Source organism: Sciurus carolinensis, chromosome 17 (assembly GCF_902686445.1).
Source record: "Sciurus carolinensis chromosome 17, mSciCar1.2, whole genome shotgun sequence".
NCBI classification, from domain to species: domain Eukaryota; kingdom Metazoa; phylum Chordata; class Mammalia; order Rodentia; family Sciuridae; genus Sciurus; species Sciurus carolinensis.
The window spans coordinates 36,648,017-36,674,160 of NC_062229.1; the positions used below are offsets into that span (position 1 = coordinate 36,648,017).

The 26,144-nt window shown below is 47.4% G+C and overlaps 1 protein-coding gene across 2 annotated transcripts in view; it reads left to right on the forward strand.

Moving 5' to 3' along the window:
- Osbpl10 (oxysterol binding protein like 10) overlaps window positions 1-26,144 on the forward strand; it is a 281,475-nt gene that overhangs the window by 233,196 nt on the left and 22,135 nt on the right. For both annotated transcript variants that reach the window (XM_047531595.1, XM_047531594.1), the window contains 2 exons: window positions 8,208-8,357; window positions 20,216-20,696. In XM_047531595.1, the coding sequence (XP_047387551.1) occupies window positions 8,208-8,357; window positions 20,216-20,696 (631 nt within the window). The remainder of the gene's footprint in view (window positions 1-8,207; window positions 8,358-20,215; window positions 20,697-26,144) is intronic.

A 26,144-nucleotide genomic window follows, 5' to 3' on the forward strand; every position in this document is an offset into this window, starting at 1 on the left:
CCAAGTCTTGAACGATGAGTTGGAACTTGCCAGTGTGACCCAGGGCTAGGAGAAAGGAAGGAAGGTATTCAGAGTCAGCTGGTTGGATGCAGAGGCCCTGTCCTAAGCGTCTTTATGTCCTCGGTGAAGTTCCTCGCGCCTAGCGGGCGTCCAGGGTGGCAGAGATGAGAGTAACTCTTTCGGGCCTGCCGCCTGCTCACCGTTCAGCCTCCCTGAGGTCTCCTAGGTCTTAAGCCATGGCTTTCCCCCGCATTAGAGCTCCAGGACGGCTAGATCAGGGCCTTCCAGGAGTTTCTTCCTACCTGACCTGAACATTCTGGAGCACGTGAGTAGCCGCGGGTGGCATTTCCACTGCTCCTGTCGCCTTTAAACCACAGCTGGTCCTCTGAGAAACCTGGATGAGTGTTGCTGCCTGGTGTTGGTCCTTTCCTGGTGTGGCCAGGCCTGGGAGGTGATGCTGCCTTATCACTGGGGCCTGAACTACATGGGAGCCTGGCTTGTTGCTGCCCCAGAGCCCTCAGTTTTTAGGGGAGGTACTGGGGTGGCATCATGCAGCTGGCAGAGGGATGCTGCTGGAGAGGGGGACGCAGGTTTGTCGGTGGTGGCTTCACCACAGCATGCCTGTGCGTACCACGGTGTACCCAGCATGAATGCTGTTCCTCAAGGGCGTATTGTTGCCTTTCAAGCCTGTCTGTGAGCCAGCCCCTGGCTCCGCACCTTACACGCTTTGTTTTGTTGTGACTTCTCAGAAGTGGCCAGTACCATCTCCATTTTATAGAGGAGGAGACCGAGCTGGCCTTACAGGTGGAAGTGGTGGCTTCAGGACCGACTCTCTGCAAACGCAGCTCAGAGCTTTCCCTCTCTGCTTCGCTGTCCCCTGAAGCCTGGTGTTTTCTTTTTTCCTTCGTCATGACTTTCATGCCGACGACGCTAACAAGCTTTTGTAATTTGTGCTGCTTGTGCAACACCAGGATTAGGGCTGTGGGGACCCTAATCCTTGACCGCACACAGCTTGACTCTCAGGAAGCCCTTGGCCCTGTCACCAATTCAGTGCTGGCTTTGTTCTTACGGTGCCAGCCTCTTGCTCCTTGAGATAATGTAAAGTACCTGCCACAGCACGTGGCACCCAGTCGGCGCTCTGCGGCTGTTGGGATGCTTCCCTTTCTCAGCTGCAGGCTGATGCTAACAGAAGGCACCTGTTGGCTTTGCAGATCCTACTTCCTGCATGCTGTCTGTCATTTCTGCCCCTGGCATGCTGCAGAGCCACAACTGCAAGGCAATGGCCTCCCCTCCCCTCACCGCCGGGTGCTTGTTTCCTTTTTGGTACTTTCTTTGGGTTTTCTTTGTTCCCTCTTGATCCCTTTCTTTTCCCCTTCTGTTTAAAGTAGCTAGAGTCCACTTTCTAAGCAGGTATGTGGAAGTGAGACAGAGATGCTTGTGTTGCCCATGAATGCTTCCCTCAAATGCTTTTAAAGGAACACCTGTCAGTCCCCTTGGGATAATTGTTCCTGATTATCTTGGCTGATGATAAATGCCCCTCACTCCCTGCCCTGTCCCCCGACAGAAGTGACTTCCTTCTACCTTCCAGGGTGTGTTTTATTTAAAATTAACCTTTCTGCAGGTCGGCCCCTTTGCTCAGGAAGAGCATCTGTCCTTCCAGTCTATGAGAGCCAAGTGTGGTAAATGTGTGTGTATGTGTGGTTAGCGCAAGAAGGCCAGCTCATCCACTGGGAGGCGGCAGAAGGATTGTGATGTCAATGGCAACCAACCCAGCATCTCCAAAATGGCAATGGGCACCAGCCTGCTGTGTGGGCATGCTCACACTTGGACCTGTCGAGGATTAAGAGCCAGCCTCTCCATCGGGTTCCATTGAACCTACCTCCAAATGGCAACATAAGGTCCCCTAAATACAGTGGTGGCCTTCAGGGCACAGTCAGCCACCTGGATTGGAAGACACTTCACACAGAGGGTGGTGCATGCACAGGAGCCTTCCACAGCTGCCCTGCATCAGGGCCCAGGGGCAGCTGCTGTGCAAGACCCATTCCGAGACGTGCTCACGGCATCCGTCCTCGGCATGACTTCTGACCAGAGGAGAGAAACCGTCCACGAAACTGAGAGACCCTCCACCTCACAAGGATGGCCTACTTTGGGGGAATTAGAGGCAGGCACCACAGAAACCCTTCCAGAGGAGAAATCCTGCCTGTGCTAAGAATGAACATGACAGTAGGTGGATGGGGACAGCCATTTTTCATTTATAGGACAAATTTTATGTCTTTGTGTCCTTAGAGATCAACTTTCTAAGCATGTAATAATGAATGCCTTGCATTTGGGACTTATGTGGTAGAATTTTCTCATGGGGGCACGGGGGTGTGTAGGAAAGCCAAGTGGAACTTGCTGAGCAGCCTTTGCACACCTAGGCCTTGCCGATGTTACTGGAACATGCACAGAGCTGAACTGGGTTTTCAAATGCAACTGTGCCAGTTTTCATGACTTTGGGCTGTTATGTGGGGTGTGAAATACTGCTGATGCGAACATACACTATAGAATTATGTGATGATGGTGAAAATTTGGTTAAATATGCTATGAATAGAAAATGAGTGGAGATGAAAGGGAATAAGTCCTTGGCTTGATGAATTCTGTAAATGTTGTCAACAATAACGGAATGTTAGTTCAGTGGTTGGGTCCCTACCTCTTAGACACTTGGGTCTCCTCCCTTTTCTTGTGGAATTCTCTGCATTGACTTCTTCACCTTTGTTCCCCATTTACCTGCTCCAGCAGTCTCTCCAGCCCCTCTGGCCTCTATCCATGTCTCAGCTTCACATTTATTTTTTTCTCAAACCCCTCATCAGCTGGCACACCAGCTTCTCTCAACTTAGTTCCCTTGCCCTGATAACCGTCGCCCCATGTATTATGTGTAACTGTGGAGCTGAGAGGCTGTCTACAAGGGTGCGGCACCCCCCGGGTGGTCCTCTGCCCTGCTATCGCTGCTGTGTGACAATCTCTCATTTGAGGGTATCTGAGGAAGGTGCTATGTCATCTCTTCTCCTCTCCACCTGCCTTTCCATGACCTCAGAATACCTTTAAACTCTTTTTAAAGGGCTGGGGTCGAGCTCAGTGGTTGAGTGTGTGTCTAGAATGCACAAGGCCTTGGGTTCAATCCCTAGCATTACCAAAAAAAATTTTTTTTTTACTTGCTGGTTTTCCCTATTTTCCCCAAAAGTGCAATACCCAGATAGTTTGGGTCTTGCCTAGTGCCATGGTTCTTTGATGTGGCTCAACTCACCCCAGCACCTCCTTGCCAAGGTAACTGGGCAGAGCAGGGGAGAGTTGCCAGGCTTTACAGTTGGTCAGACTGCAGCATGCACCCTGCAGGGAGAGACTTGGATGTTCGCTCTTACTGGCTTTATTGTCCGTCCTTGGCACGAGGTGCTTGGGACAGTTTCAGATCACTTGAACTCAGAGGTTTGTTTTTCTGTTGAAGATATTGTCTATTTAAGAATAGGTGGATTCAGGATGCTTATTTCCTTTGGCAGAAGATGGCTTTAGGAGCTTGTCTTAATCCTCACTGGAGTGGCTCCCTTCGCCCCTGCATGTCTGTGATTTAAGGGCTCTGGCATGCATGAGCTCCCCATTAGAAGGCAAAAGTCAGCTTTAAAGGGTAATGCCACCACGTGGGCCTCTACCATGATGTCTCGAGTCTAGCCTGTGAGGATTCAGCCCTTTGAGTTAAGATGTTAGGATGTACCGATACAGCAGGAGTCAATCCACTGAACTCTGCCACTGGCTCCAGCTCTCCAAGGGCCAGGATCCAGGAGAGAAGGCAAGGTCACTGAGGGAGGAGGAGCAGGTGGAGAAGGAAGGGGTGACATGGTGAGGCTCCAGGAAGTGGGGAGTCCATGTGAGGGTGTGGGGTGAGTGAGGCCTGCCACCGGGGAGTAAGTAGACTCTGCACATGAACATCTGGTTGGTGGCTTTTCCTGGAACTGACCTAAATTGTAATTAAGTTGCATACATGTATCCAATAAAAATATTGGAATTTCATTCCTTCTTGCTTGAAATTTGCATTTATGTTGAAGAATTAAGATTTTTGTTAAAAATAACAGTTGAAAGCAACGCTAAATGTTTCTCCTTCACCCACGTCCCCAGTGAGAAGACTGTTAGACCCATACAACCTGACCCAAGTCAGTTTTCCCTTCTGGCTTTGGTCTTGGTCATGGTTTCATGCGCCATCTCCTCCCTGTTGGATGAGATGGAGAGGTCAGTGGTTAAGGGCAGTGTGTGCCTGCCCTCTGTTTTTACCCCAAGAGCTCATGTCTTACGTGGTCTCACCATTGATCCTCAAGAGGCCTGAGGTCAACTTAGGGATAGAGACCTTTTTGAGAGTCCAAGGAGGGCTCTGGAAACTCTCTTCAGAAAAATGCACAGATGCACAAATTTTCATAAGATGTCACACATGGTGGTAGATATCTTAAGGACTGTCCCTGGGGCCCAGGTCAAGAGCCTTTGCTCTGGGCATTGGTGAGCCATCAGGGAATGCCCCAGATTAGACCTTAACCCACCTGTGAAACCTTTTCATGTCCTTCCAATTTTCACTTGTCTTTCCTCCTTATTTGCTAACAGGCATGAGTCACTTGATATTTGTAGCACCACATGCCCCGAGGTGCTCGTGTGGTAGAAATATTGAGTCATAATTTTCAGTTTTATTAAAAATCTCATTTTTCCAAAGCCTGCTTCTCATTAAAGCATATTTTAATTCCATTTCATCTTTAAGTTTACGTACATTTTTGTGGCTGGACCAGCTCATCTGTAAAGATCTCTGGGGGAGTGGAAATCTGAACTTTCCTCTTGCTAAGTTGTATAAATTTGATCAGCATTATGAAACCATTTCTGACACCCATTTTTCTTCTCGGCTGGAGAGACACCATTCTGCCACCTTTAGTCACCTCCAGTCTGCTGTTATTGCTTTGTAGGTGCAAATCCATAGATATGGAGAGAGTGGGCATGCAGGGGCACCCAGGAGAGACCTGGGATATCATGAGAGAGGGAGGGCCTGGATGTGGGTAAACACATGGACCTGACTCTGGAAAGTAGCACTTGGATTGAGTGACAGGTATGGATATCTTTGGATTCCACATCAGAATAGAAGAATCAACATACCTTTGACCCTTATTAAAAAAAAAAAAAAAAAAAAAGTTTTGTACCTTTAAACCTCCATCAGAGGCTGAGTCCTCAGATCCCCTGTACTGTTCTTAATGGTGAGTGCTTTGTGGATGCTAACAGATGTCTGTCTTCATGGCCAGTCCATCTGCTGGGTTCTCCCCACCTTCTTCTCACCCCTGACGTGGACCCACGCAGAGACTGGCTGGTCCTTCCTGCAGATGGACTGAGCTTCAGTGTGGCTGGAACAGTGTGTTCTCTAAGACTTCAGTATCAACCTGATGAAGGAAACGAGTTGTTTTTTTTTAACTGATTATTTACTCGAGGTTGGGTAGGAGAAACGTTTCTGGATCATTTTGTAAAACCAAAGGGTGAGTTCTCAGAAGCTTATGAAAGTCAGAAAAGAGTGCTGGGTCCTTGTTTAAGGTTAGGGCAAGGTTCACCAGTGCAGGGATGTTTATGGGGCCTCCCACGGGCTTTCTCCCCTTGGCAGGACATCAGGGCCTCCAGGAGTTCTGGCCACCAGTCACCCCAGATGAGTCAGCTCAGGGCCCTGTGCACCAGCCTTAATCTCTCTGCTGAAGCCAGTCTTGGAGAGGAACATTCCAAGAGGGAACATGTGATGTTGATTTGAAGTGGTAGGAACTAGAGAAGTTTGTGTTCATGTTAGTGCACTTGGTTTCATGTGGCAGCATCTCGCAGAGGACAAGCTGGGTTCAATTTTTGAGTAAGGTAGGTGGCAGAAGGGAGCGTGGTCCTCTGTGAACATGTCACACCGAGTGTGGCAGTGAATGGGAAGGATGAAGATCTCCCCATACATAGGCTGGTGGGCAAATGGAAATCCCATCTTCAGAAGAAAGATCAGTTTGCTTCAAGATGCCTATAGCAGCCTCACTTGAGCTGTTGATTTATTTAGTTTGCAATCAGTATTTTGTGAGAACAACTAATTTCAAGCAGGAATAATTGCACTAGAAACATAGTTACCTATCTTGCTGAGATGGTTAAGGACATCGCAGCCCCTTTGCCCCTGATGGTTTGGTTTGATTTTTAAATGTTGTTCTTCCCCCAGCCCCAAAGCAGAATGCCAGGTTCTGTCCTGTCCTTCCCCTGCTGGCCCTGGGATGAGGGGATTGATGACTGCTCCAGGTCACCATCATCCCTTTTTGGAGTTTTGGTAAGGGATGGCATCATGTGTGTGTTAGGCTGGATAATTGCAAACATCTTGGTCATTGGAAGTGTCATTAGATGTAAGATATTCCATCTAAGGAGGTTAATGTCACCTTTGCCACTGGGAAGCGTGTCTGACTCCAGAGGTGTCTGTTTGGAAATGCAAGCTCACAGTGAACTGAGGCCACCACCCACAGGAATCCAGAGCAGGGAGAGTCAAGTGGAGGAAGGGCCCTACAAATTCTGGCCTTGGTCATTGAGGCTCACAGCTATGTTGGCCTTGGTGGCAGTAGCCACTGAACTACAGTAGAAGGGAGTGTCCACGAGGAGAAAATGGTGGAGAGGCAGAACAGCTTCCAGGCCCCTGGCTGTGATGCTAGGCTCCTGCCTGCTCTCCCCCAACTTTCTTGTGTAGAGTCAGAGCAGCCCACATCTTTGCATTTCCTTTAGGCATTCTTTTCTAGAACAGGGTGGGTAAAGGTTCCCCAGGTATTTCAGCCTATTCTTGCGAAGCAGCTTGCCAGTGATGTCCTGTAGCACACATTCTGAGCAGGCTAGAGAACCAGACACGTGATGGAAATAAACTCAGACTTGAGCCCTGTGGGTGTCATTGGGACCTTCCCAAACTTTTCCCCAGAACTGGAGTTATTTAGGGGCAGCTGAGAGTAATTTACAGTCTGTCTATGGAAAAGTCTATTTAAATTTATATTTTAAAAATACCTACCCCAGGCTGGAAGGAGCACCGTGATTCCTCCTTTGGAGTGTTGGCTGGGGGCAGCCAGCACAAATGTATTGACCTGGGTAGTTTCAAGCTCCTTGATCAGCAGGGGACATATCTACTGGACATCTCTTTGGGTGTAAGATGTTCTAAGGAGGTGAATAAATCATCAGTTTTTGCATGAACATTTGGACAAGTCTCTCATATTTAATACCTTTGAGCTCCTGCATTTATATCTGACCTATCATTGATAATTGGAAACAAATCTATAATGTTCTGTGGAGCGCTTTTGCTTACAGATAAGCAAGTACCTTAAGAATATAGGAGAATATGGAGCGGTGGAACACTTTCACTTCTAGCAGAATTCCAAGGACAGCTTTACCCTCATGACCAGAGTTCTCGATACTTGGGTACTGGTTGATTTTATACTCAGAAATCCCCCTTGAACATTTTGTCGGTTAATTTGCCTATTGTCCATGTCATTTGGAATTTGAGTCCAGCAATTGGATTTATAAATTTGCATTGAGGAAAGCAGAATATATGTCCAGTATGAATTCCCATAGTTTCAAGAGGTTTTCTTCTGAAATTTTCATTTTTGTGTTTCAAGTTAATGCCAGTTCTGAGCTTTGCATTTACCATAGTAATCCTCACTGATTTGAGTCAAAATAGCCTGAGTAGATTTTTCCATAGATATGGTAATTTTAGTCAGTCCCAGGAGAATCCAATACTTATTTATAAAAAGAAAAATTTGCCTCAGATATAAAGGATCACAGGTCATAGAAGTTAATAATAGTTGTTTGGCAATAGGCAAGATTAGGGGACTCATGCCCATATGCCACAGTTAGTTTCTTAAAAAGCAGGAGGATGGTTTTGTTCGTTTTTTTTTTTGTTTGTTTGTTTTTGTTTTTGTTTTTGTTTTTTTGGGGAACCATTGTCATTCATGGGGGGTGAAGAAGGGGAGATGAGAGGCCATGTGCAATGTTCAAGGCACAGGGCCTGTACTCCAAAGAGGGTCTCTTTCATGCCCCATGGCCAGTAGGCCTGGTGTATAGAGAATTTCTTCCTGAGGCAGGGTTCCTTTTGTGATTAAGCGTATGAATTCTTATGCTGTATTTCTCACTTCTAACAGACCAACTGGTGATTTTTAATGATGGTTTCATTTTAGCCAAACTCAGGCCCTGAATTGGTTTCATCCGAAGATGAAAAAACTGACAATGAAGATAAGGAAGAGACAGAGTTGGGCGTCATGGAAGATCATCGCAGTATAATTCTTCACCTCATTTCACAGCTCAAACTTGGAATGGATTTGACCAAGGTAGGTTGGCTGGTCATCCTGGATTTGGAAACTGTTGTCTGGGTTCTGCCTTTGTCCTCGAGTCAAGCGTTCTTTTCACTGTGGTGAGTTGGGGAAGAGACCGGCACTGATTTCCAGTGTGAATGTTCCAGGTGAATTGGAAAATATGTATGTGTGTATAACATGTTACATATTATATACACATATTATATATTATATGCATGTGTTATAGATTATATAATACATGTGCCATATATATTGTATGTCTTGTGTATATTATATAATACACGTATTATACATAATGGGGTCTCGCTGTGCTGTTTGGGCTTGGCTCCAACCCCTGGGCTCAGGCATCCCTCCTGCTTCAGCCTCTGGTGTACTGGGCTATAGGTGTGTGCCACTATACCTGGCTGGAAAGGATGGTTCTTACAAGAACGTCCACCCTTAGAGTGGAGAGCATTGCATTTGGCTTCCTGGAGGACCTGCTGCTGTACAAGGCTGGAGGGCATCGGAAAAAGCATGTGAAGAAGATAAGGGACACCAGGGTGACATGTTTTCCCACTATGTTCTAGAGATTAAGTGGCCTGAAGAGTTGGCTGTGGCACCAGGGACATGGAGAGAAAGGAGAAGGAAAATGGTGGAGCCAGGATCATGCCCCACCTCACAAGCTGCTGCTAGCTGTCATTGGCCATCACGTTGGCCCCCGGGGTAGCCTTGTGGGTGATACAGATCTCATTGTCCATGCATGAAGAAATGAACCTGCCAGTGGGCAGGTTCCTGGTGCTGAGTGTGTGCAGGATGCTTCCTGATGAACCTCATCTGGAGAACCCAGCCTCTTAACTGTTGGTGACAGGTTGAGGGTCCCATAAGCTTCCTCTTTGACCTCAGGGTTATAGTTTGGATATGAGGTATCCCCTTAAAAAGCTCACGTCAGACAATGAAGAAAGGGTCAGAGGTGAAATGATTAGATTATGAGAACTGTGACCTCATCAGTGGATTAATCCATTTGGTGAATTAATCATTTGAAGGGATATGTGGGTGGTAACTGTAGGCAGGTAAGGCTCTGGGGAAGGTCATTGGGATTGTGCCCTCAGGGATTAAATATTTTGTCCCTGACTTTTTTGTCTCTGCTTTCTGTCATAAGCTGAGAAACTTGCCTTCACCACATCCTTCCTCCCTAACTTTCTGATTTACCTCAGGCCCAGAGCAATGGAGTCACCCCACCATGGGCTGAAACTGTGAGCCCCAAATAAGCTTTCCTTTCTCTAACTTATTCTTGTGAGGTATTTTTGTCATAGTGGCAAAAAGCTAACACAGGAAGCAAGCAGGAAAGGCAACCTTGCAGGTGACTGGCTGGTCCTATGTCATCTGGGGCACTGAGAGTTTGTGGAAAGCGCCTGGGTCCTGCAGTTCGGCCTGCCTGGGATGCACGTGCAGCCAGGCCTTCCCGTCAAGACTCCCTGGAAGGGTAGGGTGAGACTCGGAGGTGGTATGCAGGGGACCCCACACGGCGCTGCTCTCCTCGAGAGAGTGTCCTTGTTCTTATCCTTACAAAACGTCACAGTAAGATCACATGTGGTATGTAGAAGAGCAGCAACCAGGAAGACAGAACGATGTGTCCTGCTGGAGGGTGTGCGGGGGATGGAAGTTCTCAAATCTGAAGGCCAGCCAGAAAACCGAGGATGTACCTTAGGTGGTCAGAGCACTGAGGGCCTTGGCTTGTCTGGCTGCAGAGGGGTCTGAATTTCACAAGTTCACTTCAGAGTGGGCTGGAAGCCTGAGACTAGAGAGGGAAGCCCCATGGGTGTGATTCTTTGAAGAGTAAGATGACAGAACATGGTGACTGACCACTTAGAAACAGTAGAGAGACAGAGGAGACAGGAGCCTCGAAGATGACAGAGAATCCTTTCTTTGAAATGTTTCTGTGGGTTTGGATGTGAGCATGTCTGACGTCCCGGGAGACTATACCACTTTAAATAAAACAGTGGGCCCATGCTGCGGACGCCAGACAGGAATTCCCCTCTTTGCCCTTCTCCTCCCTCTGCGTGGCTGTTCCCTGTCTCTGTACCAAGCCAGGAAGACCTGTTTTCTGTCCTGCCTCCCATAATTTCAGTCTTCTAGCTCTATAATTGTTACCACTTTTCTTCTAGAAAATGCTTGGCTGTTAAAAAAGCTGCCTGGTTTTCATTCCTGTGGATGGTATAGACAGACAGAACTTGAGTTGAAGACTGATGGCAGCGATAATGGGCACAAATGCAAGCTCAAATCAGTGTGTCCAAACTGTGGGTCATGACCCATTAGTAGGTTGTAAAACCAGTTGAGTGGGGCAGACAATGATTTCTGAAACATGAAATACATTAGGAAACATGAGTGTACTGCTCATGAAACTTTGTTTCACCGATACACATGTACTGTGTCACAAAGAAAACGGTCTCATCGTAGCTTGTCTTTTTACAAAGTTTGCAAAACTCAGCTAGAATCTTGGAGGAGAGAGGCTAAGAGAAAATGAAATAATTTAGGTCAGATATGGATGGACGATAAAATGCCGAGGAGAATGTAATGGTGGGCTGCGTGGCTAAGAGGCTTTACAGCTCTCTTGTTTTAAAATGAAGGAATATTAGAACTGTGCATTTTGTATTTATTGTTATTTTATTAAGCTATGATTGCTTTGCATCTCTGGAGCTACAGCTACTCCTAAAAGAGCAAACATTGCATTTATTCAAAACTTGGTTGAGTACCTGAAATAAGAAATTTTCCAGTCTATGGTTTATTAGCTAGCAAGCTTTGCTGGGAAGAAGCTGTTTTTCAAAAACCAGGGGAAATGTGACAAGCTGAAATACCTAGGAAAGGAAGGAGGCAGCCCTGCTAGGATCCCATGGGGCTTCTTGCTTGTGTTGCTTTGCATCCTAAAGAGGTTGAGGACATTATCCCCACTGTCTCCTCTTCTCCTCTTGGCTCTTGCCATGTCATTAAGCCAATCTTGTACTAAATTGGCAATGGAAGACCTTAGCTGGAATGGAGTGCCTGATGAGCAGGCACCTGCCCTGGATAGGAGCAGTCTTCCCCTCTGGATGAAGCTCTGGTCTCCCTCCATAAAGCAGGAATACTGGTTGACACATTAACAAAATCATTATCAGCCTGGGCACATGCTGCTGCCTCGGTCTTAGTTAACTGTTATAGGGGAAAGTGACCTGTGGGGATTCACAGCACCCCATGCTCAGAAGAGCACCAAGCTTGATTTAAACTCTGCTGTCACTCCCTGAAGTTCTCTATCATTTTTGCACAAGGGGACTCGCATTTACAGTTTTCACTGGGCCCCACAAAGCTCTCAGTGGGTCCCGAGTGGGTGGCTGTGGGAGGAAAGGCCATTTAGGTTGCATCTGAGGATGACTGATGTGAGCAGAGGGAACTTCGTGGGGAACGCAGAGCCAGGCTCTGCTGCTGGGTGGCACGGTTGAATGTGGAGTGAAGGGTGGGGCGGAACCTGCAGAGCCATGTGGAGAGGAAGCGTACCTGATCCTAAGGGCAATGGGAAGCCATGGGAGGGTTTGAGCAGGTAAGAAACATGACGGGTTCACTCTCTCAGCTAACAGTGTTGAGCTCAGGGCATAGGACTGTTTTTACTTCATTTTCAGGAAGAGATACAAAAGGCAGCACTTAGCAACAAGTAAGTCTACTCATCTGACATGTATTTATTGAGCACTGTCGATGCCGGGTATGTTCTGGATGCTGGATGTGCTGCAAAACATTCAGAACCCCTACCCTGACGGAGCTTGTTCAGTGATAGAGACAGACAAGAAACGAGAGGGAAAGGCAAGCACAGGGAGACGGGAAGTGGTGGATAGGGGGGTGGCAGGTGAGGGGACTGGGATAGGGCATGCTCTTTCTGGTACACTGGTCAGAGCAGGATTCTTCAGGTAACATTGAGTTCAGACCAGAGTAAAAGAGGGAGTCAACCATGTGAATGGAGTGGACGGTGAGCAAAGGAGGCCCAAGGTAGACCTCGCCTGGCATTCGAGGATGAGCAGGGAGGCTAGGACCAGAGAACTGCATGGGGTGGTCTGGAGGCCTGGTTGACAAGACGGCAGGGACTGCAGGGATCACAGGGCCTTGGGGATACTGTAAAGACTCGGGTGTTGTTCTGAGTGATGTGGGTGGCACTGGAGGGTTTTGAGCAAAGGAATATGTGGTCTTATTTGTAATTTTAAAGGATATTCAGACTCTGATGTGGAAATTAGACCAGGACAGGGGAACTGGATTGGGGCCAACAGGGGCAAGGGTGAAGGCAGGAAGGAGCTACTGTAGTCACCAGGCAAGGATGATGGTAGCAGAAGCAGATTCTGGATATTCTTAGAAGATAGTGCCAGCTGGATTTGCAGATGAGCCTGAGGAGCAGCATGAGAGAAGAATAAAAGGCAACTCTAAGGTTTTAGCCTGAGCAAGTAAGAAAATAAGCGCTACCATTTGTTTGAATTATCCGTCACTGTTAACTGACTGCCACAAGACTTGGAGGCCTAAAACAATAACTGTTTTATTTGTTCATGGTAATACAATCTAGGAAGAGCTCAGCAAGGCAGTTCTCCTGGACTTGGCATTGGTCACTCATGTGCCCGTCATCGGTTGGTGGGTGGGCTGTGGACTGGACTTGTCTGGCAGAGCCTGGCCCCTCTCTCTCCATGAAGTCTTCTTTCTTCTTTTGTGGTGGTGCTGGGAATTGAACCGAGAGCCCGACCATGCTGAGCATGCGCCCTACCACTTAGCTACGTCCCTAGCCTCCACCATGAAGTCTTGGGACCTCTCTTCCTCCGTGGATCCTTTGTACACGGTTTCTCCAGTGGGTAGCCACACTACTTGCATGGCATGGTGGCTTAAGGCTCACAAGAGGGTAAAAGTGGACATAGATGAGCCTTCTTAAGACATAGGCCACAACTTGGCATAAGGTTATTTCTGTTCTGTTGAGTAAAGTGAGTCACAGCTTCTGATTGGAGGGCCTGTGCGAGAGTATGGATTCCAGGAGGGGGCTTCATAAGTTGCCTCTCCATGTTACCCAGCAGAGGACTAAGGGAAGAGCAGGTTGGGGTTGTTGGGGGGCTATCACATGCAATCTTGGACCATTATGTCCAAGATACCCCTGCACTGGAAATTCAAGTTGAGAGGATATGTGGGCAGCTGGATGTACAATTTGCAGTTCATGATGAAGTTGCTGTATAGGCTTGAGAAGAAGCAACACATGAATGGTGTTCAAATCCCCAGGGTTGTTGAATTCCTCTAGAGAGTGAGGGAGACCTAGGGGAAGACCCAGTCCAGAGCCCTGGGATGCTCCAACATGTAGAGCCCAGGGGAGGAGGAGGAGGAGGAGGCAGAGGCAGCAAAGGCTATTAAGAGAGAGTGCAGTTGGTAAAGCAGGGCAGAAACCAGAGGAGCGTGATGTCCATGTTTGAAGGACATAGGAGTGACCAACTGTGGCACATTGCTGCTTGTGAGTTTTTAAAGAGTAGGAATGTGAATGACCCTTATATTGACTGGAGTGGACTCGAGGGAGAATGAGCAAAAAGGAGTATAGGGACCAAGCAGAGGTGGCTTGCATTCAGTCATTATAAATTTTAAAACCCTCTGGGCCTTAGTTTCCTCATCTGTCAAATGGTCTAGTTGTACCTTCAGAGGTTTCTGAGAAGATTATATGAGAGGGGGCTGGGGAGATAGCTCAGGCAGTAAAGTGCTTGTCTTGCAAGCACAAGGCCCTGGGTTCAATCCCCAGCACCCCCCCCCCAAAAAAAAAAAAAAAAAGATTCTATGAGAAAATCAGTCTGAAACATTTCATAGTTTTTATAACTCGTTTTACACAATGATTTCTCCTTCTCTGAGCAGTTATCTTAATCGATTATTTATGGAAACCTCAGAGGTAGGCTCAGGATGGTTCTGGTCACTGGGCAGTCATGTTTTCAGCATTGTCACTGGGATATTATGTGTAAATTCATGACTAATCTCAGTTCTCCTTATCTTCCTGGTCTCCAAATGAGGTTTCTGATCCCTGATTATAACAATAGCCCACACAGAGTAAGCATTTCCTAGGTGCTAGGAAGGTACTAGATGCTCAGGAAAAACTTAGGAGGATGATATTCTGATCTCCCTGGTTCTATAGCTGAGGGATTGTCGGAGAGATGAACTTGCCAAGGACGCCTACTGGTAGTTGCCAAGGGATGAAGCTCGGTTCATAAATGGCTCCCTTTTGTGAGCTGGGGAGAAGGATTTGGAAGGAATAAAGGGATAGTTTTAACAGATTCATTTCTCTGTGGCAGATATCGACTTGGGAAAGTAAAATCTTATTTCAAACTCTTTACATTCAACAAAAATTTTAACAAATGCCTTTTGTGGTATTCCAGATGGGTATAAAGGGTACATTAAGGAAACCCTGGGGACAGGTTGGCTAAATAAACAAGCAACAAAAACAACAACTTCTTCTATCTTGTAAGGTTGGATTTTTGTGCATGTCCTTGGTTTTCTTGTTACATAAATGAGCCTCAGTGGGTGGTCTTGGTCTTTCTCTGCTTGTTACTTTGCACTGGGTGTTTGGCAGCTTGTAGAAGCCTCCTGAGGTGGTTAACTGATGGTTTTTTGAAGAGAATTACACCTGCTCTCCGTCGCCCTTCACAGGGGCCTGCCATGCTCCCTCTTGAAGGGAGGGAACTCTCTCCCTCTTTCCAGGTGTCCTTTGCCTTCCTCAGGGGGTGAGCATTTATTTCAGAGTTCTAAGAGTTTAAGAACCCAGGCTGAAGTTGAGTAGTTACTTCTAGATTGATGCAACTCTACATGTAATTAATTATTGTCTGAGTCCCTAGTGCAGGTCTTCTTCTCCCCACCCCCCGAAGTAGTTCATTGTCTTAATTATGTTAATGGGAGAAAAGGCAGTCCTTATTGATGGCTCGATAAATCTGCAGCAGTGATTTAGGCCATTTGGATGCCATGAGTCTGAACAGCTGGGCTATCACTCACCCTCTGTCGGAGGCAGACAGCCCAATTAGTACTCAGCACTTCTTGGCTCTGTATCCCCAGTGTCCACCGCCCAAAAAGAAGAAGAAAAAAACCCAGATGATTAAGTGACTTGTTTGCAAATGCACCAAGAAAAGGAGGAGGGGGGTGGGTCCCAAGAAATTTATGACAAAAAGAAATCAGACCAGACCAGGAATCCTGTTTTAATGAGAAGCATGACAATCTCGTCCAGAGTGTTAATGTGCTGCTTTTGAAGTCAGTCTGGTATTTTGCACAAACACTAGTGACACGTACCAAGGAGAGACGAGAGAGGGTAGTCATTCCACCCCGACCCCATTCTGCCACAGCTCTCCAGGTAGTCGGCTCTTTTTCAGCTCTGATAAAGCCACATCATCATCTGGAAGTGCAGAAGGCAGACCTAGTGGGTCCACTGCATGGAGCCCACCATCTGAAGCCTGCAGTTCCAGGAGGGTTGTGCTTCATTTTCTGATGGACAGTAAAGGTGTACGAATCGAAGAGTGGATTCCTGTTTAGTCTACACTGTATTGGCCAGTCGTTACGTTTTGTACTGTGTGTGTCTTCTCCCTTCTGCTCTCTGCCAGCCTCCCCTCCCCCCACCTCCTTCCATTTCTAGCTAGTGCTCCCTCTCGCTCTCCCTCCCTACCCCCCACATGCATATAGGTGTATGTTTATTCTTCAGTGAACTATTTTAGATAGAGCGCACTGCAGATATCATGATGGTCCCTCCGTAACCTTTCAAGTGAGCATCTGCTGAGAGCAAAGACATCACTCATACAAAATACATTCATTCATCACGTGTGGGATGCCTTTGGAACTGTTTTGGATTCAATCCAAATTATATGACATTTGGTTATCTTGTCTCTTTAGTTTTCTTTAATCTAGAAAATTCCTCTGCCTTTTTTCTTTCATAGCAAGGAAGTTTCCGACAAGCCCAGCTCAGCATTTGTTTTGCAGAATGTTCCTCACTTTGGGTTTGCATAGTCACAGAGTTGGACAGTCATGCCAGATAGATGCTGTGTAGCAAGGACTTTTTTGACCCTCTGATGAAGACAGGCTGGGTGCTATAGATTAGGCTACAGGATTCCTTTTGGAAACTTTGGAGCTGTCACTTCTTTGGTCTCCAAGTTGTCTCAGGAAGTCTGATTCAGTGTAGGGCGAACCAGGTTTGAGCCCACTCAATTCATTAGTCACTCAGCAAACTTTACTTGTGTGTGTGTGTGCGCGCTAAGGATTGAACTCAGGGCTTCATGCATGCTAGGCACATGCTTGGCAAGTGCTCTACAGCCCCGAGCAGATTTGTGATTCCTCAGTTCTGTGGTTCATTGCACCAGAAAACATCTTCCTGAACTATGCTAAGTCTTGTCTAGGCTGCCTTCAGCATGCTCTCAGCCCAGAATTCCCTAGAATGAGTCGGAATATTCTGGTGTTCCTGGAGAGAAGCAGCAACTAGAAACTTGACCTGATAGAGTGTGACGTATTGAACTCTCTATGCAAAAGCACCTGCATTTGGAAGTAGGAGGAGATGACCTTATATATCAGAGGAAGTGAAGGTATGTCTTATGTGTGATTCAGGGGTTTGTCTTGCTTCATGCTAGGTACTAGGGACTCCAGAGTCTGTCCTCCAGGAGCTTACAGTCTGGAAATATGCATATTAATAAGAGCAGACAGCATCATCAATGATGTGACAGAAATAAGCATGGGATGCACTGAGGTATGAAGGGGGATTGTTGGTTTGGCCTTGGGAGCAGGTAAAGTAACCCTGAAGCGGAACAGCTTTTTATCATCTAGACGAGCTGCAGAGACGGCAGAAAAGGAAATGCAGTGAGTGTGTTGGGGGAGTGGGGGTTGTGAAGGGCAGACTGGGGGCAAAACCAAGGGTGTGGCACAAGACCGGGAGGTGGGGTCAAAGTGAACACCACACAGAGATTTTAGACGAGTCCGTCGGGGGGTGTGGAGAAGAGCTAACGGGGACCGACAGGAGGCTGGGAGGCCAGCTGGGGAGCTGTAAGGTGGAGGTGCACTGTTGTGTGCTTTCTTCACTGCCAGTGGTCTCCCCCTCATCTGTAAAGTTAATGATAGGATTCAGAATGGTGGGTTTATTGCCAGATGGGGAGGGCAGAATGTTCTAGAAACTGGGGCTCTTGTCCCACTGTCTCTGCTACCTCCTTCCCCTTCTTTGAAATCGGTGACAGCAGATGGGTGGCCAGGCTTTTAAGTTCCCTGAAACTCCATCTCCTTTGAAGGAAAGGGCATGTGGACATGAGGCGGAGCACAGTCGTGTGTCCATGGGTGGCGGTGGGGAGCCCTGGGTGGCCTAGACCCAGTGCCTTCTGCCTCCTTTTCCCAGCCTCTGTCCCTCGCCTGTGAGACCAGGGCATGGCGTGGGAACTACATAAGCTCCAAGGTCCCTTTTGAATGTGACATGCAGTGACTCGTGGTTCTGAGTGGAATTCCTATTTTTAATTCTTCAGTTTCCAAGTTCAGACATGCTGCCTAAATTAAGAGAAATGCCTTAAATCATGCCCTTTTCAAAAAGCACAATAATTGGAGAGTAAATATTGGAGCAGGCTTGGTTCTTCTATCATCATTTCAATCTTGGATGCTAACATGAGAATACTTGCCCCAGAGGTGGAATGTTGCTAGAGAAGCCTGGAGCCACAGAGTGGGGCGGGCCATGTCAGACAGGTCCCGAGAGCTGCTTTCCTGATGTTAGATCCCAGGGCTGGCAGCTGTGTGGTTCTGCCTGTCCCCTTCCCCAGCTGCCTTGCAGACCCAGCAAGGGAGAGAGAAGGGAGTGGGGCCAGCCGGGGATGGTAGGCAGGACATTGGTTTTCCTTCTCCTTTATAATGAATTTGAACTCACTGGGGCTTTCCAGTTACTTAAATCCACAACCTGTGCCACATCCAGGTGGAGTTAGAGGGGAGCCCTTGAGTGACGTGGGAGAGGGAAGGGTGGTGAGGTTTGGGGCTGTTTTGCCGCCTTGTTCTTAAGTCTGCCACTGTCCAGCTGCAAGGGGGAGAGTACCCCAGGGAAGCCTCTTTGGAAGTGCAGACCCTGAGTGGACAGTGATGGCCCTGAATGATGACCTGTCCCCACAAAAACAATAGCGTGGCATCTGAAGGCTGCTCCACACCAGAATAAATCCTCAGGCAGCTGGATTGATTTTTGTCAAGTTGTGGCTAAAAGAAAATCAGAAAATCTCTATTGATTTGCATAGTTGCATTTTGATTAGTGTTTCTTCTTCCTGTGTATTAAAGCAGAAAGACACTAAGGAGATATTTAAAGCACTCTATCATCTAGAGACACGTTAACATTTTGAATCTCTTTATGGATTTACATGGATTGTGTTACATGTTCAATTTTATATCTTCCTGCCTTTTACTTGGCACATGTGCAAAGACATAGTTCTTAAATGAAAGATAAATAGCATTACAGAGTGTCTACCAAGTCTTGCTTCTCCAGTGGGCTGGGCTTTTGCTAGGTCCTATGAAATGGGTATGCTTTGCAGGTCTCATGTCTGCCAGTGTGTCTAGACACTTCTTTCTTGTTTCCACATCATCTGCAAGGAAGGTCTTCAGAAAGCTGATGTGGGTTAGGGTTACAGATCTGTAAGCCTGTGCCATTTACAGTCTGTTGTTGTACATCCGCCCAAGTTTTCATGGGGTATGAGGGCTGTGTAAAGGAAGGACACAGTTGATCATGTTAGGAGGAAGCATAAACTGGCTGTGAGATGTTGGTCAACTCTCTTGAACCTAGTGGGGCTCCTCTTCCTTTCCATGGAGAGGGGAAGTGTGCAGGGGAGGAGCCAGCTGGTCTGAGCTGGTGCCAGCTTCACTATCCTATGCATCCATGTTGGAAGAGCAAGATGCGGTGGTCCTTGTTAAAGAAGTTAGATGTGTGGGTTTTGTTTTGTTTTGCTTGTAGTACTGTAGATTTAACCCAGGGCCTTGCACATGCTAGGCAAGCACTTACCACTGAGCTACATCCCCAGCCCAGGTCAGCTAAGTGGGTGCAATATGAACACCCAACAACCAGGTTATATTACATCAACTCTGGGGCATGGGAAATGGGCTCCCTCCTTTCCATGACGGTAATGTTAATGAGTCACCAGCCTCCCAGGTTCAGAGTGCCCTTCATTCGCTTTATGTACGTATATATTTATTGTGGTACTGGGTATTGAACCTAGGGGGGCTGCACCCCCAGTCCTATTTTGAGACAGGATCTCCCTAAGTTACCCAGGCTGGCCTCAAACTTGGGATCCTCCGACCTCCAGCCCCCGAGTAGCTGGAGTTACAGGCGTGTACCACTGCACCCGACTCCCTCATCTGCTTTAAATGGGTTATAGGCATTTGGGGTTGTGGAGCTCTGTGGCACGTGTCTGCTGATTGACCCACCTCCAAGACCCCTGCTTTCCTCATGTTGAGGTGGATATGCCAATTTTTTGACAGATCTCCAAGCAGACACTTGGTGGTTGTGGGTCCTGGTCTGCTTGGCCCCCTTTGGTGCAGCAGCAATGAAGCGCAGTGTTCATGTTCAAGTGCCCCCTGGCTGTTCCCAATTGGAGGAGGAAATCGGAAAAGCCCTTCTGGGTGGTTTCTTCATGTTTTTCAGTAGTGGAGAGAAGAGTGGCATGTGGTAGGAGAGAGGCACAAGCTATTGTCTTAGCCCAGATAACCAAAGAGGAAGATGGCTCAGAACAGCCTGGCCCACGAAGCTGGGTTCATGTGGATACTGCTGCCACTTCTGATTTCTTTGATGTCGTGTCCTTTGATTCGTCATTGGTGCACAAATCGAAAGGAACTTTTCCCTGGCTTGGGCTTTTTTCAGTGAAATCACAGGGACTCTTGTCTGCCCCTCTGTCCTTCAGGTGGTGCTTCCCACGTTCATTCTGGAGAAGAGATCCTTGCTGGAGATGTATGCAGACTTTATGGCACACCCTGACCTCCTGCTGGCCATCACTGCCGGGGCCACGCCAGAGGAGAGAGTCATTTGCTTCGTGGAGTATTATCTCACAGCCTTCCATGAGGGGCGCAAGGGGGCCTTGGCCAAGAAGCCCTACAACCCCATCATCGGGGAGACGTTTCACTGCTCCTGGGAAGTTCCCAAGGATAAGGTCAAGCCAAAAAGGACTGCTCCCCCATCTCCTACCAGTGATCATGAACAGCCAGTGACCGATGACCCTTCCAAAAGCTACAAATTGAGGTTTGTGGCTGAGCAAGTGTCCCATCACCCACCCATCTCCTGCTTCTACTGTGAGTGCAAGGAGAAGAGACTGTGTGTCAACACTCACGTATGGACCAAAAGCAAGTTCATGGGCATGTCCGTGGGGGTCTCTATGATAGGGGAAGGTAAGCTATGTCGCGTGTTGGAATTTGGCTCTCACATAGTGATATCTGTGTACTGAGAGATGATTAATGACCTGGGTGATTTTGTGCTCATCTTTTTGAATCGAGTGAGTGGGAAAGAAGGCTGGATTTTGGACCAGGTCTGTTAGTTTCCCAGTGGGGCCAAGGTGATGGACTAGGTGGGATGCAGCTATTGGCCCCACCAGCTGCCCACCTGGGTCTCCACATGCAGTGCATGCATATGTTCCATCCTCCCTGTACTTTATTCTTTCAGCTTTGCATGGATATTAGAGCTGGCTCCAAATCTGTGAAAACACATTTTTATTCATCCTTACTGGTGTGCTGGCTCACAGACAATGAGGATAATAGGGCTGCCTATTCAGAAGCTGCTCATAAAAATTCCCAAGGCAAATCTTTTGACTCTATGCTAGAAATTCTGAAGCAAGAACACTGTATAATCACACCACTGGTGGATTGCAAGTCCCTATTTTAGCAAATAGCTGTGAATGAAGTTTATTCATTGTTTGAAGAAACCTATAATAATCCTTGTTAAATTGAAGTGTCTGTGTTAGTGGGGCTTTTAAACTTTTGAGACTGCAAATCCCTTTGAGACTCTAACACTGTAACTCTCTTCCCAGGGGGAATAAAAATTAACACAAAATTTGGCTTTTACTTTTAAGGAATACATGGCTCCTTGGAAATCTTCCCAAATCCCATGGTTTAAGAACACCTTTCATTTATTGAGCACATTTTTATGGAGCACCTACTAGATGCTAGGGATTATCTTAGCTGTGGATGCTTGAGTATACAAAAGTCAAACCAGGGGGGATAAAACCCCAACTGTATCCTTATGAAGCTTCTGTTCTATCTTCTGGGGAAATAAATACATGCATCAGTCATGTGCTATGTTGGAAGAGATGGTAAGTGATACAGAGAAAAATAAAGCAGGACAGGGACTAGGGGAGCCTTCAGGTGGGGTGGTTGGCCTCTCACTGTGACGGTGACATCTGATCAAAGACCCAAACAGGGAAATGAAAGACTTTGTGAACTGTCAGGGGAGGAGTGCGTAGGCAGAAAGAACAAGACAAGAGCTCAGAGGCAGGATGGTCCCTGCATGCTGGTAGAGGACAGGAAGCCCATGGGGCTTGGAGCAGGGTGACTGGGGATGGTGGGGCAAGGTCAGAGCCATGATCATGGCTGGATTCTGGAGTGTTTTCTTAACTCTACGCTGAGTGAGCTGCAAAGCCACTGCAGTGTTTCTGTGATCTGACTTATGGATCAGCAAGCTGTCTCCTTTTCCTTTCTGACAATAAATCATGGTGAGGGGGTGGGCGGCAAAGGTAAGATCAAAGAAACCAGTTAAGAGATTGAGAACAGGCAGGAGATGATGGTGCTTGGACCAGGTCAGGGAAGTAACGTGTGGTAAGGGTCCATGTGTTAGCTTTCCATAACTGTGACAAGATGCCTGAAAAAAAATCAACTGAAAGGAGGAAAAGTTTATTTTGGCTCATGGTTTGAGAGGTTTCAGTCCATGGACAGTTGGCTCCCTTACTTTTGGGTCTATGATGAGGCAGAACATTGTAGCAAAGAGCATGTGGCAGAACAAAGCTGTCACCTCATGGTGGCCAGGATTCCCATATCCACTCAAGGGTAAGCCCCAATGACCTAACTGCCTTCCACTAGGCCCCACCTCCAAGAGTTCCACCACCGCCTAGCCATGCCACGGGCTGTTGACCTAGTCTTTAGCACATGAGCCTTTGAGGTCATTTAAGATCCAAACCATTAACAGTCTGGATGTATAAGTGGAGCCAAGAGGGTTTACCTCTGGGTCACACACAGACTGTGAGAGCAAAGATTGCGAAGGTTCTGGTTCTGGTACTGTGGATTGAGCCCAGGGGTGCTTACCACTGAGCACCCCTAGCTTTATTTATTTATATATTTTTTTCGCGATGGGGGTTTTACTAAGTTGTCAAGGCTGTTCTTGTGATCCTCCTGAGCAGGGGATTATGGGTGTGCACCACCATGCCCAGCATGCTAAGGCTTTTGACCTGAGCAGCTACGAAGGATGGTCTAGCCATTAACTGAGGACTGGGGCAGGGGAAGTGAGGGTGGAGGCAGAGTGTAGAATCTCGGTCTGGTTGTGTTACAGTTTAGCAGCTCAGGTGGGATGCTTGAGTGAGCCACTGTGCATTCAGCCTCCAGTTCAAGGAAGATCCTGTCTGAGGTAAAATCTTGTAATTTAAGGCCTTGAGACTAATGAGGCTGCTGTGTGTCCCTGTAACCATCCTGTATGAAGAGGTTCAAAAAGACAGAAGCAATCAGCCAGTGAGACTCGGTCATTTGGACTGAGACACTGGAGTATGGACCAATGGAGGTCATTGGCAACCTCAGTGACAGTCGCCAGGAGGAGTCCTAGTGAAAATCTAATGGAAATAAATTCAAGAGCGAATGGGAGGAAAGGGGATTGGATCAGGGAGTAAATCCAGATGACTTATTTATTGTTTGTGTGCAATTACACCATTTAGGAGAAACAAAAACCCAGAAATGTATTCTTGGGTTCCAGCTGTATGTGTGTGTGTGTGTGTGTGTGTGTGTGTGTGTGTGTGTGTGTGATATAGATGAAATGCTGCTCTCCACTTGTAGATAAGATGGCAACTCCAGAACACCCATAGGTGCTCAGCATCAGGTTGGGCCTTCTCTAGGCTCCATGTGTACTGGGTTTTCCAAGCACACAGGTCCAGTATTTAGCCAGTTTGGGGGGCACTGATTGTTCCATCCTCTCAAGGATCAGTCAGAATCAAGAAATTCAGCAAAGGGAGATTCATCTATTTGTGAAGGAGCCAGGGACTTCATCTGTCACCAGCATGACCTCAGCCTTAGGCCTTTGACATTTTCCAGTGGAAAAATTCCAATGACCAGATTGTCAGCTTTTCCTATTGTTGAAAGGGTCAGGGGCATCAGAACTGTTTTCTCTTAAGGAGTTGTTACCAATGGCGATGGATCCTTGTAGCTGAAAGATCATTTGTCCATCTCAAGCCTCAGGGATCTCAGCTGTGCTGTAGAAAATGTGGGTCTTGGCTGGGCAAGGGGTGCACTCCTGTAATCCCAGTGGCTCTAGAGGCTGAGACAGGAGGATCAAGCGTTCAAAGCCAGCCTCAACAAAAGCAAGGCACTAAATAAAGCAGTGAGACCCTGTCTCTAAATAAAATACAAAATAGGGCTGGGGTTGTAGCTCAATGGTCGATTGCCCCTGAGTTCAATCCCTGGTACCCACACACACACACAAAAAATGTGAATCTCTTTGGAGGAACTCAGACCACGAGGAACAAAGGGTGTGAGGAGTGAGGCTTCTCACCCAACAACCCCCTCTCTATCCTGATCATCTGCATCCAACTTTACCTGATTACCTGGTGGGCTTCCCTGTAAGAGTTCAATTCCAAAGGGTTTAACTGCTTCAAGATACATAGAAAACCTCGGATGAGCCCATCTGTGCCTTGTCTTACATATGAGGAGCCTGACAGGCAACTCGCCCAGGTATGTCCTATGTGGGTGTCAGAGACACAACACCCAACAATATCTCTTCTGCCCCAGGATGAGACAGCGAGGAGGGATGCAGGGCAGGTGCTGGTGTAGGGAAGTTTTAAATTTACTTCTTCCCTCAGAAGGTTCAAGAGTTTTAGTCTGTGGAATGAACTAACAATAGGCAGATTAACAGGAAAAACATTAACAAATTTTATGAACATGCATAAGCTTAGGGTTCATACACAAAGAAGACAAAGGAGGGCAAGGAAGATGGAGCTTATGTAGAGCTAAATAAAGGAGGGGGACTTGGGCTTCTGGGCAGGGAGGTGGCCCAGGCTGTGGAAGGTCAGGGGAGGACGTGCAGAGGGAGCAAGGGTTGTCTCTGCAGATGGAGTCTCTTGGGCGACAGCCCCTTGCTGTCTGGGCTAGGGTTCATCTTGTTGGAAAGGTCCTTCCTAAAACCATCAGGGATATCAGAGCAGCTGGAGGTAAATTTCTTTTTACAAAAAGATGGCTTTTCAGAGCCATCTGTGTCTGCAAGTTCTGAATGGCCACCTTGAAATATGCTTAAGAAGTTTACTTAGGGTGGCTTATTTTGATCTTCCTCACTAGGGTCTCCTTGAGTTCATGCCTCTCTGATCTGTGTATGAGAAATCAGAATCTTTTGAAGGTTCAGGAAGATATCTGAGGTCACAGGCCCTGGAATGTGTGGAGGGGTATCCAGCAGGTGCAGGGCAAGGGAAGGTTGGTGGCCTGTCAGTAAACTCTAGGGTTCCTATGATAAGATAGCAAGGCGGGTGCTGAGGCTCATCCGCGGGAAGCTGAGGAAACTTGAATGGGCTTTGTGGGGCAGAAGCGTAGGATTGGGCATGTCCCCACAGGTCTCTTTTCTGATCCAGTGCTTGCTTGTTTTCCTAAACTCAGCCTTCTGCCCAGAACGAGGGATAGGGGAGCTGCCCCTGTGTAGCACTATTTGGGTTAAAGCCACACAGCAGGGCCCAATAAGTGTGTCTCAGCCCTGACTGTGGACATGAGCCAAGAGCTCAGGGAGAAGATTGCTAAGGACCCCCTGTGGGAGCTTTATGTTCACTTTGATTCATATCCGTGGGTTTGTAATGGGAAACGGGGCCAGCATTAATCTTGATTTTGACTTATCTGGGGCTCTGTGTTTTCACAGGTCACTAAGGGTCTGCTGCATACTCAGGATTGTACTGATAAAATCATTTCCTTTATTTAAAAACAAAAATTACTATTCAGGAGGCTCTTTTTCTATTTGATGTTATACTTATTCTAAATTTCCCACATAATTCTTTGAAGCTGAAATGTGTGTTTCCTAGAGAAGGTAGAGAAGGCATTCACACCTACGGTTTATATTTGTGTCTTATGTGCACAGGCGATTCCCTGATTTATACAGGCACTACTGTAAGTCTGTCTGCCTCATCTACAATGGCGGCAGCTCAGATAAATGCCTTGTTTTTTTCCATTTGTTCATCTGCAAAGTGACTGGCACCGTCCCTGAGTGAGGGTCCTAGCAGAAGTCATGACACACAGATATCCCCGCCTTCAGGTCACCCCTGTGGGCTCAGAGAGAAGACAAGACACCTGTGTGTGGTCTGCAGGCCACTGGCTTAACAAAGCGGGGGAAGACGTGGAGGAGAGAGGAGACAGGATGTGGCTATTTTCAGTAGGGTGGACCTTATTAGGATTGGAGCATTTGAGTGACGGCCTGACCAGGTGAGGGAGTCAGTCGGGGGGCTTAAGAAGGGGTGCCCCAGACAAAAACAGCAAGTACAATGGCTGCAGGACTGGAGCCTGTCACCAGGGTTCTGAGGACTCAAGGGGCCACTGTGGCTGCAGCCAGGGGGCAGGAGAGACACGATGGGGAGGCAGATCTTGGGGTGAGGTCAGGGGGGGCCCTGAGAGGATTTT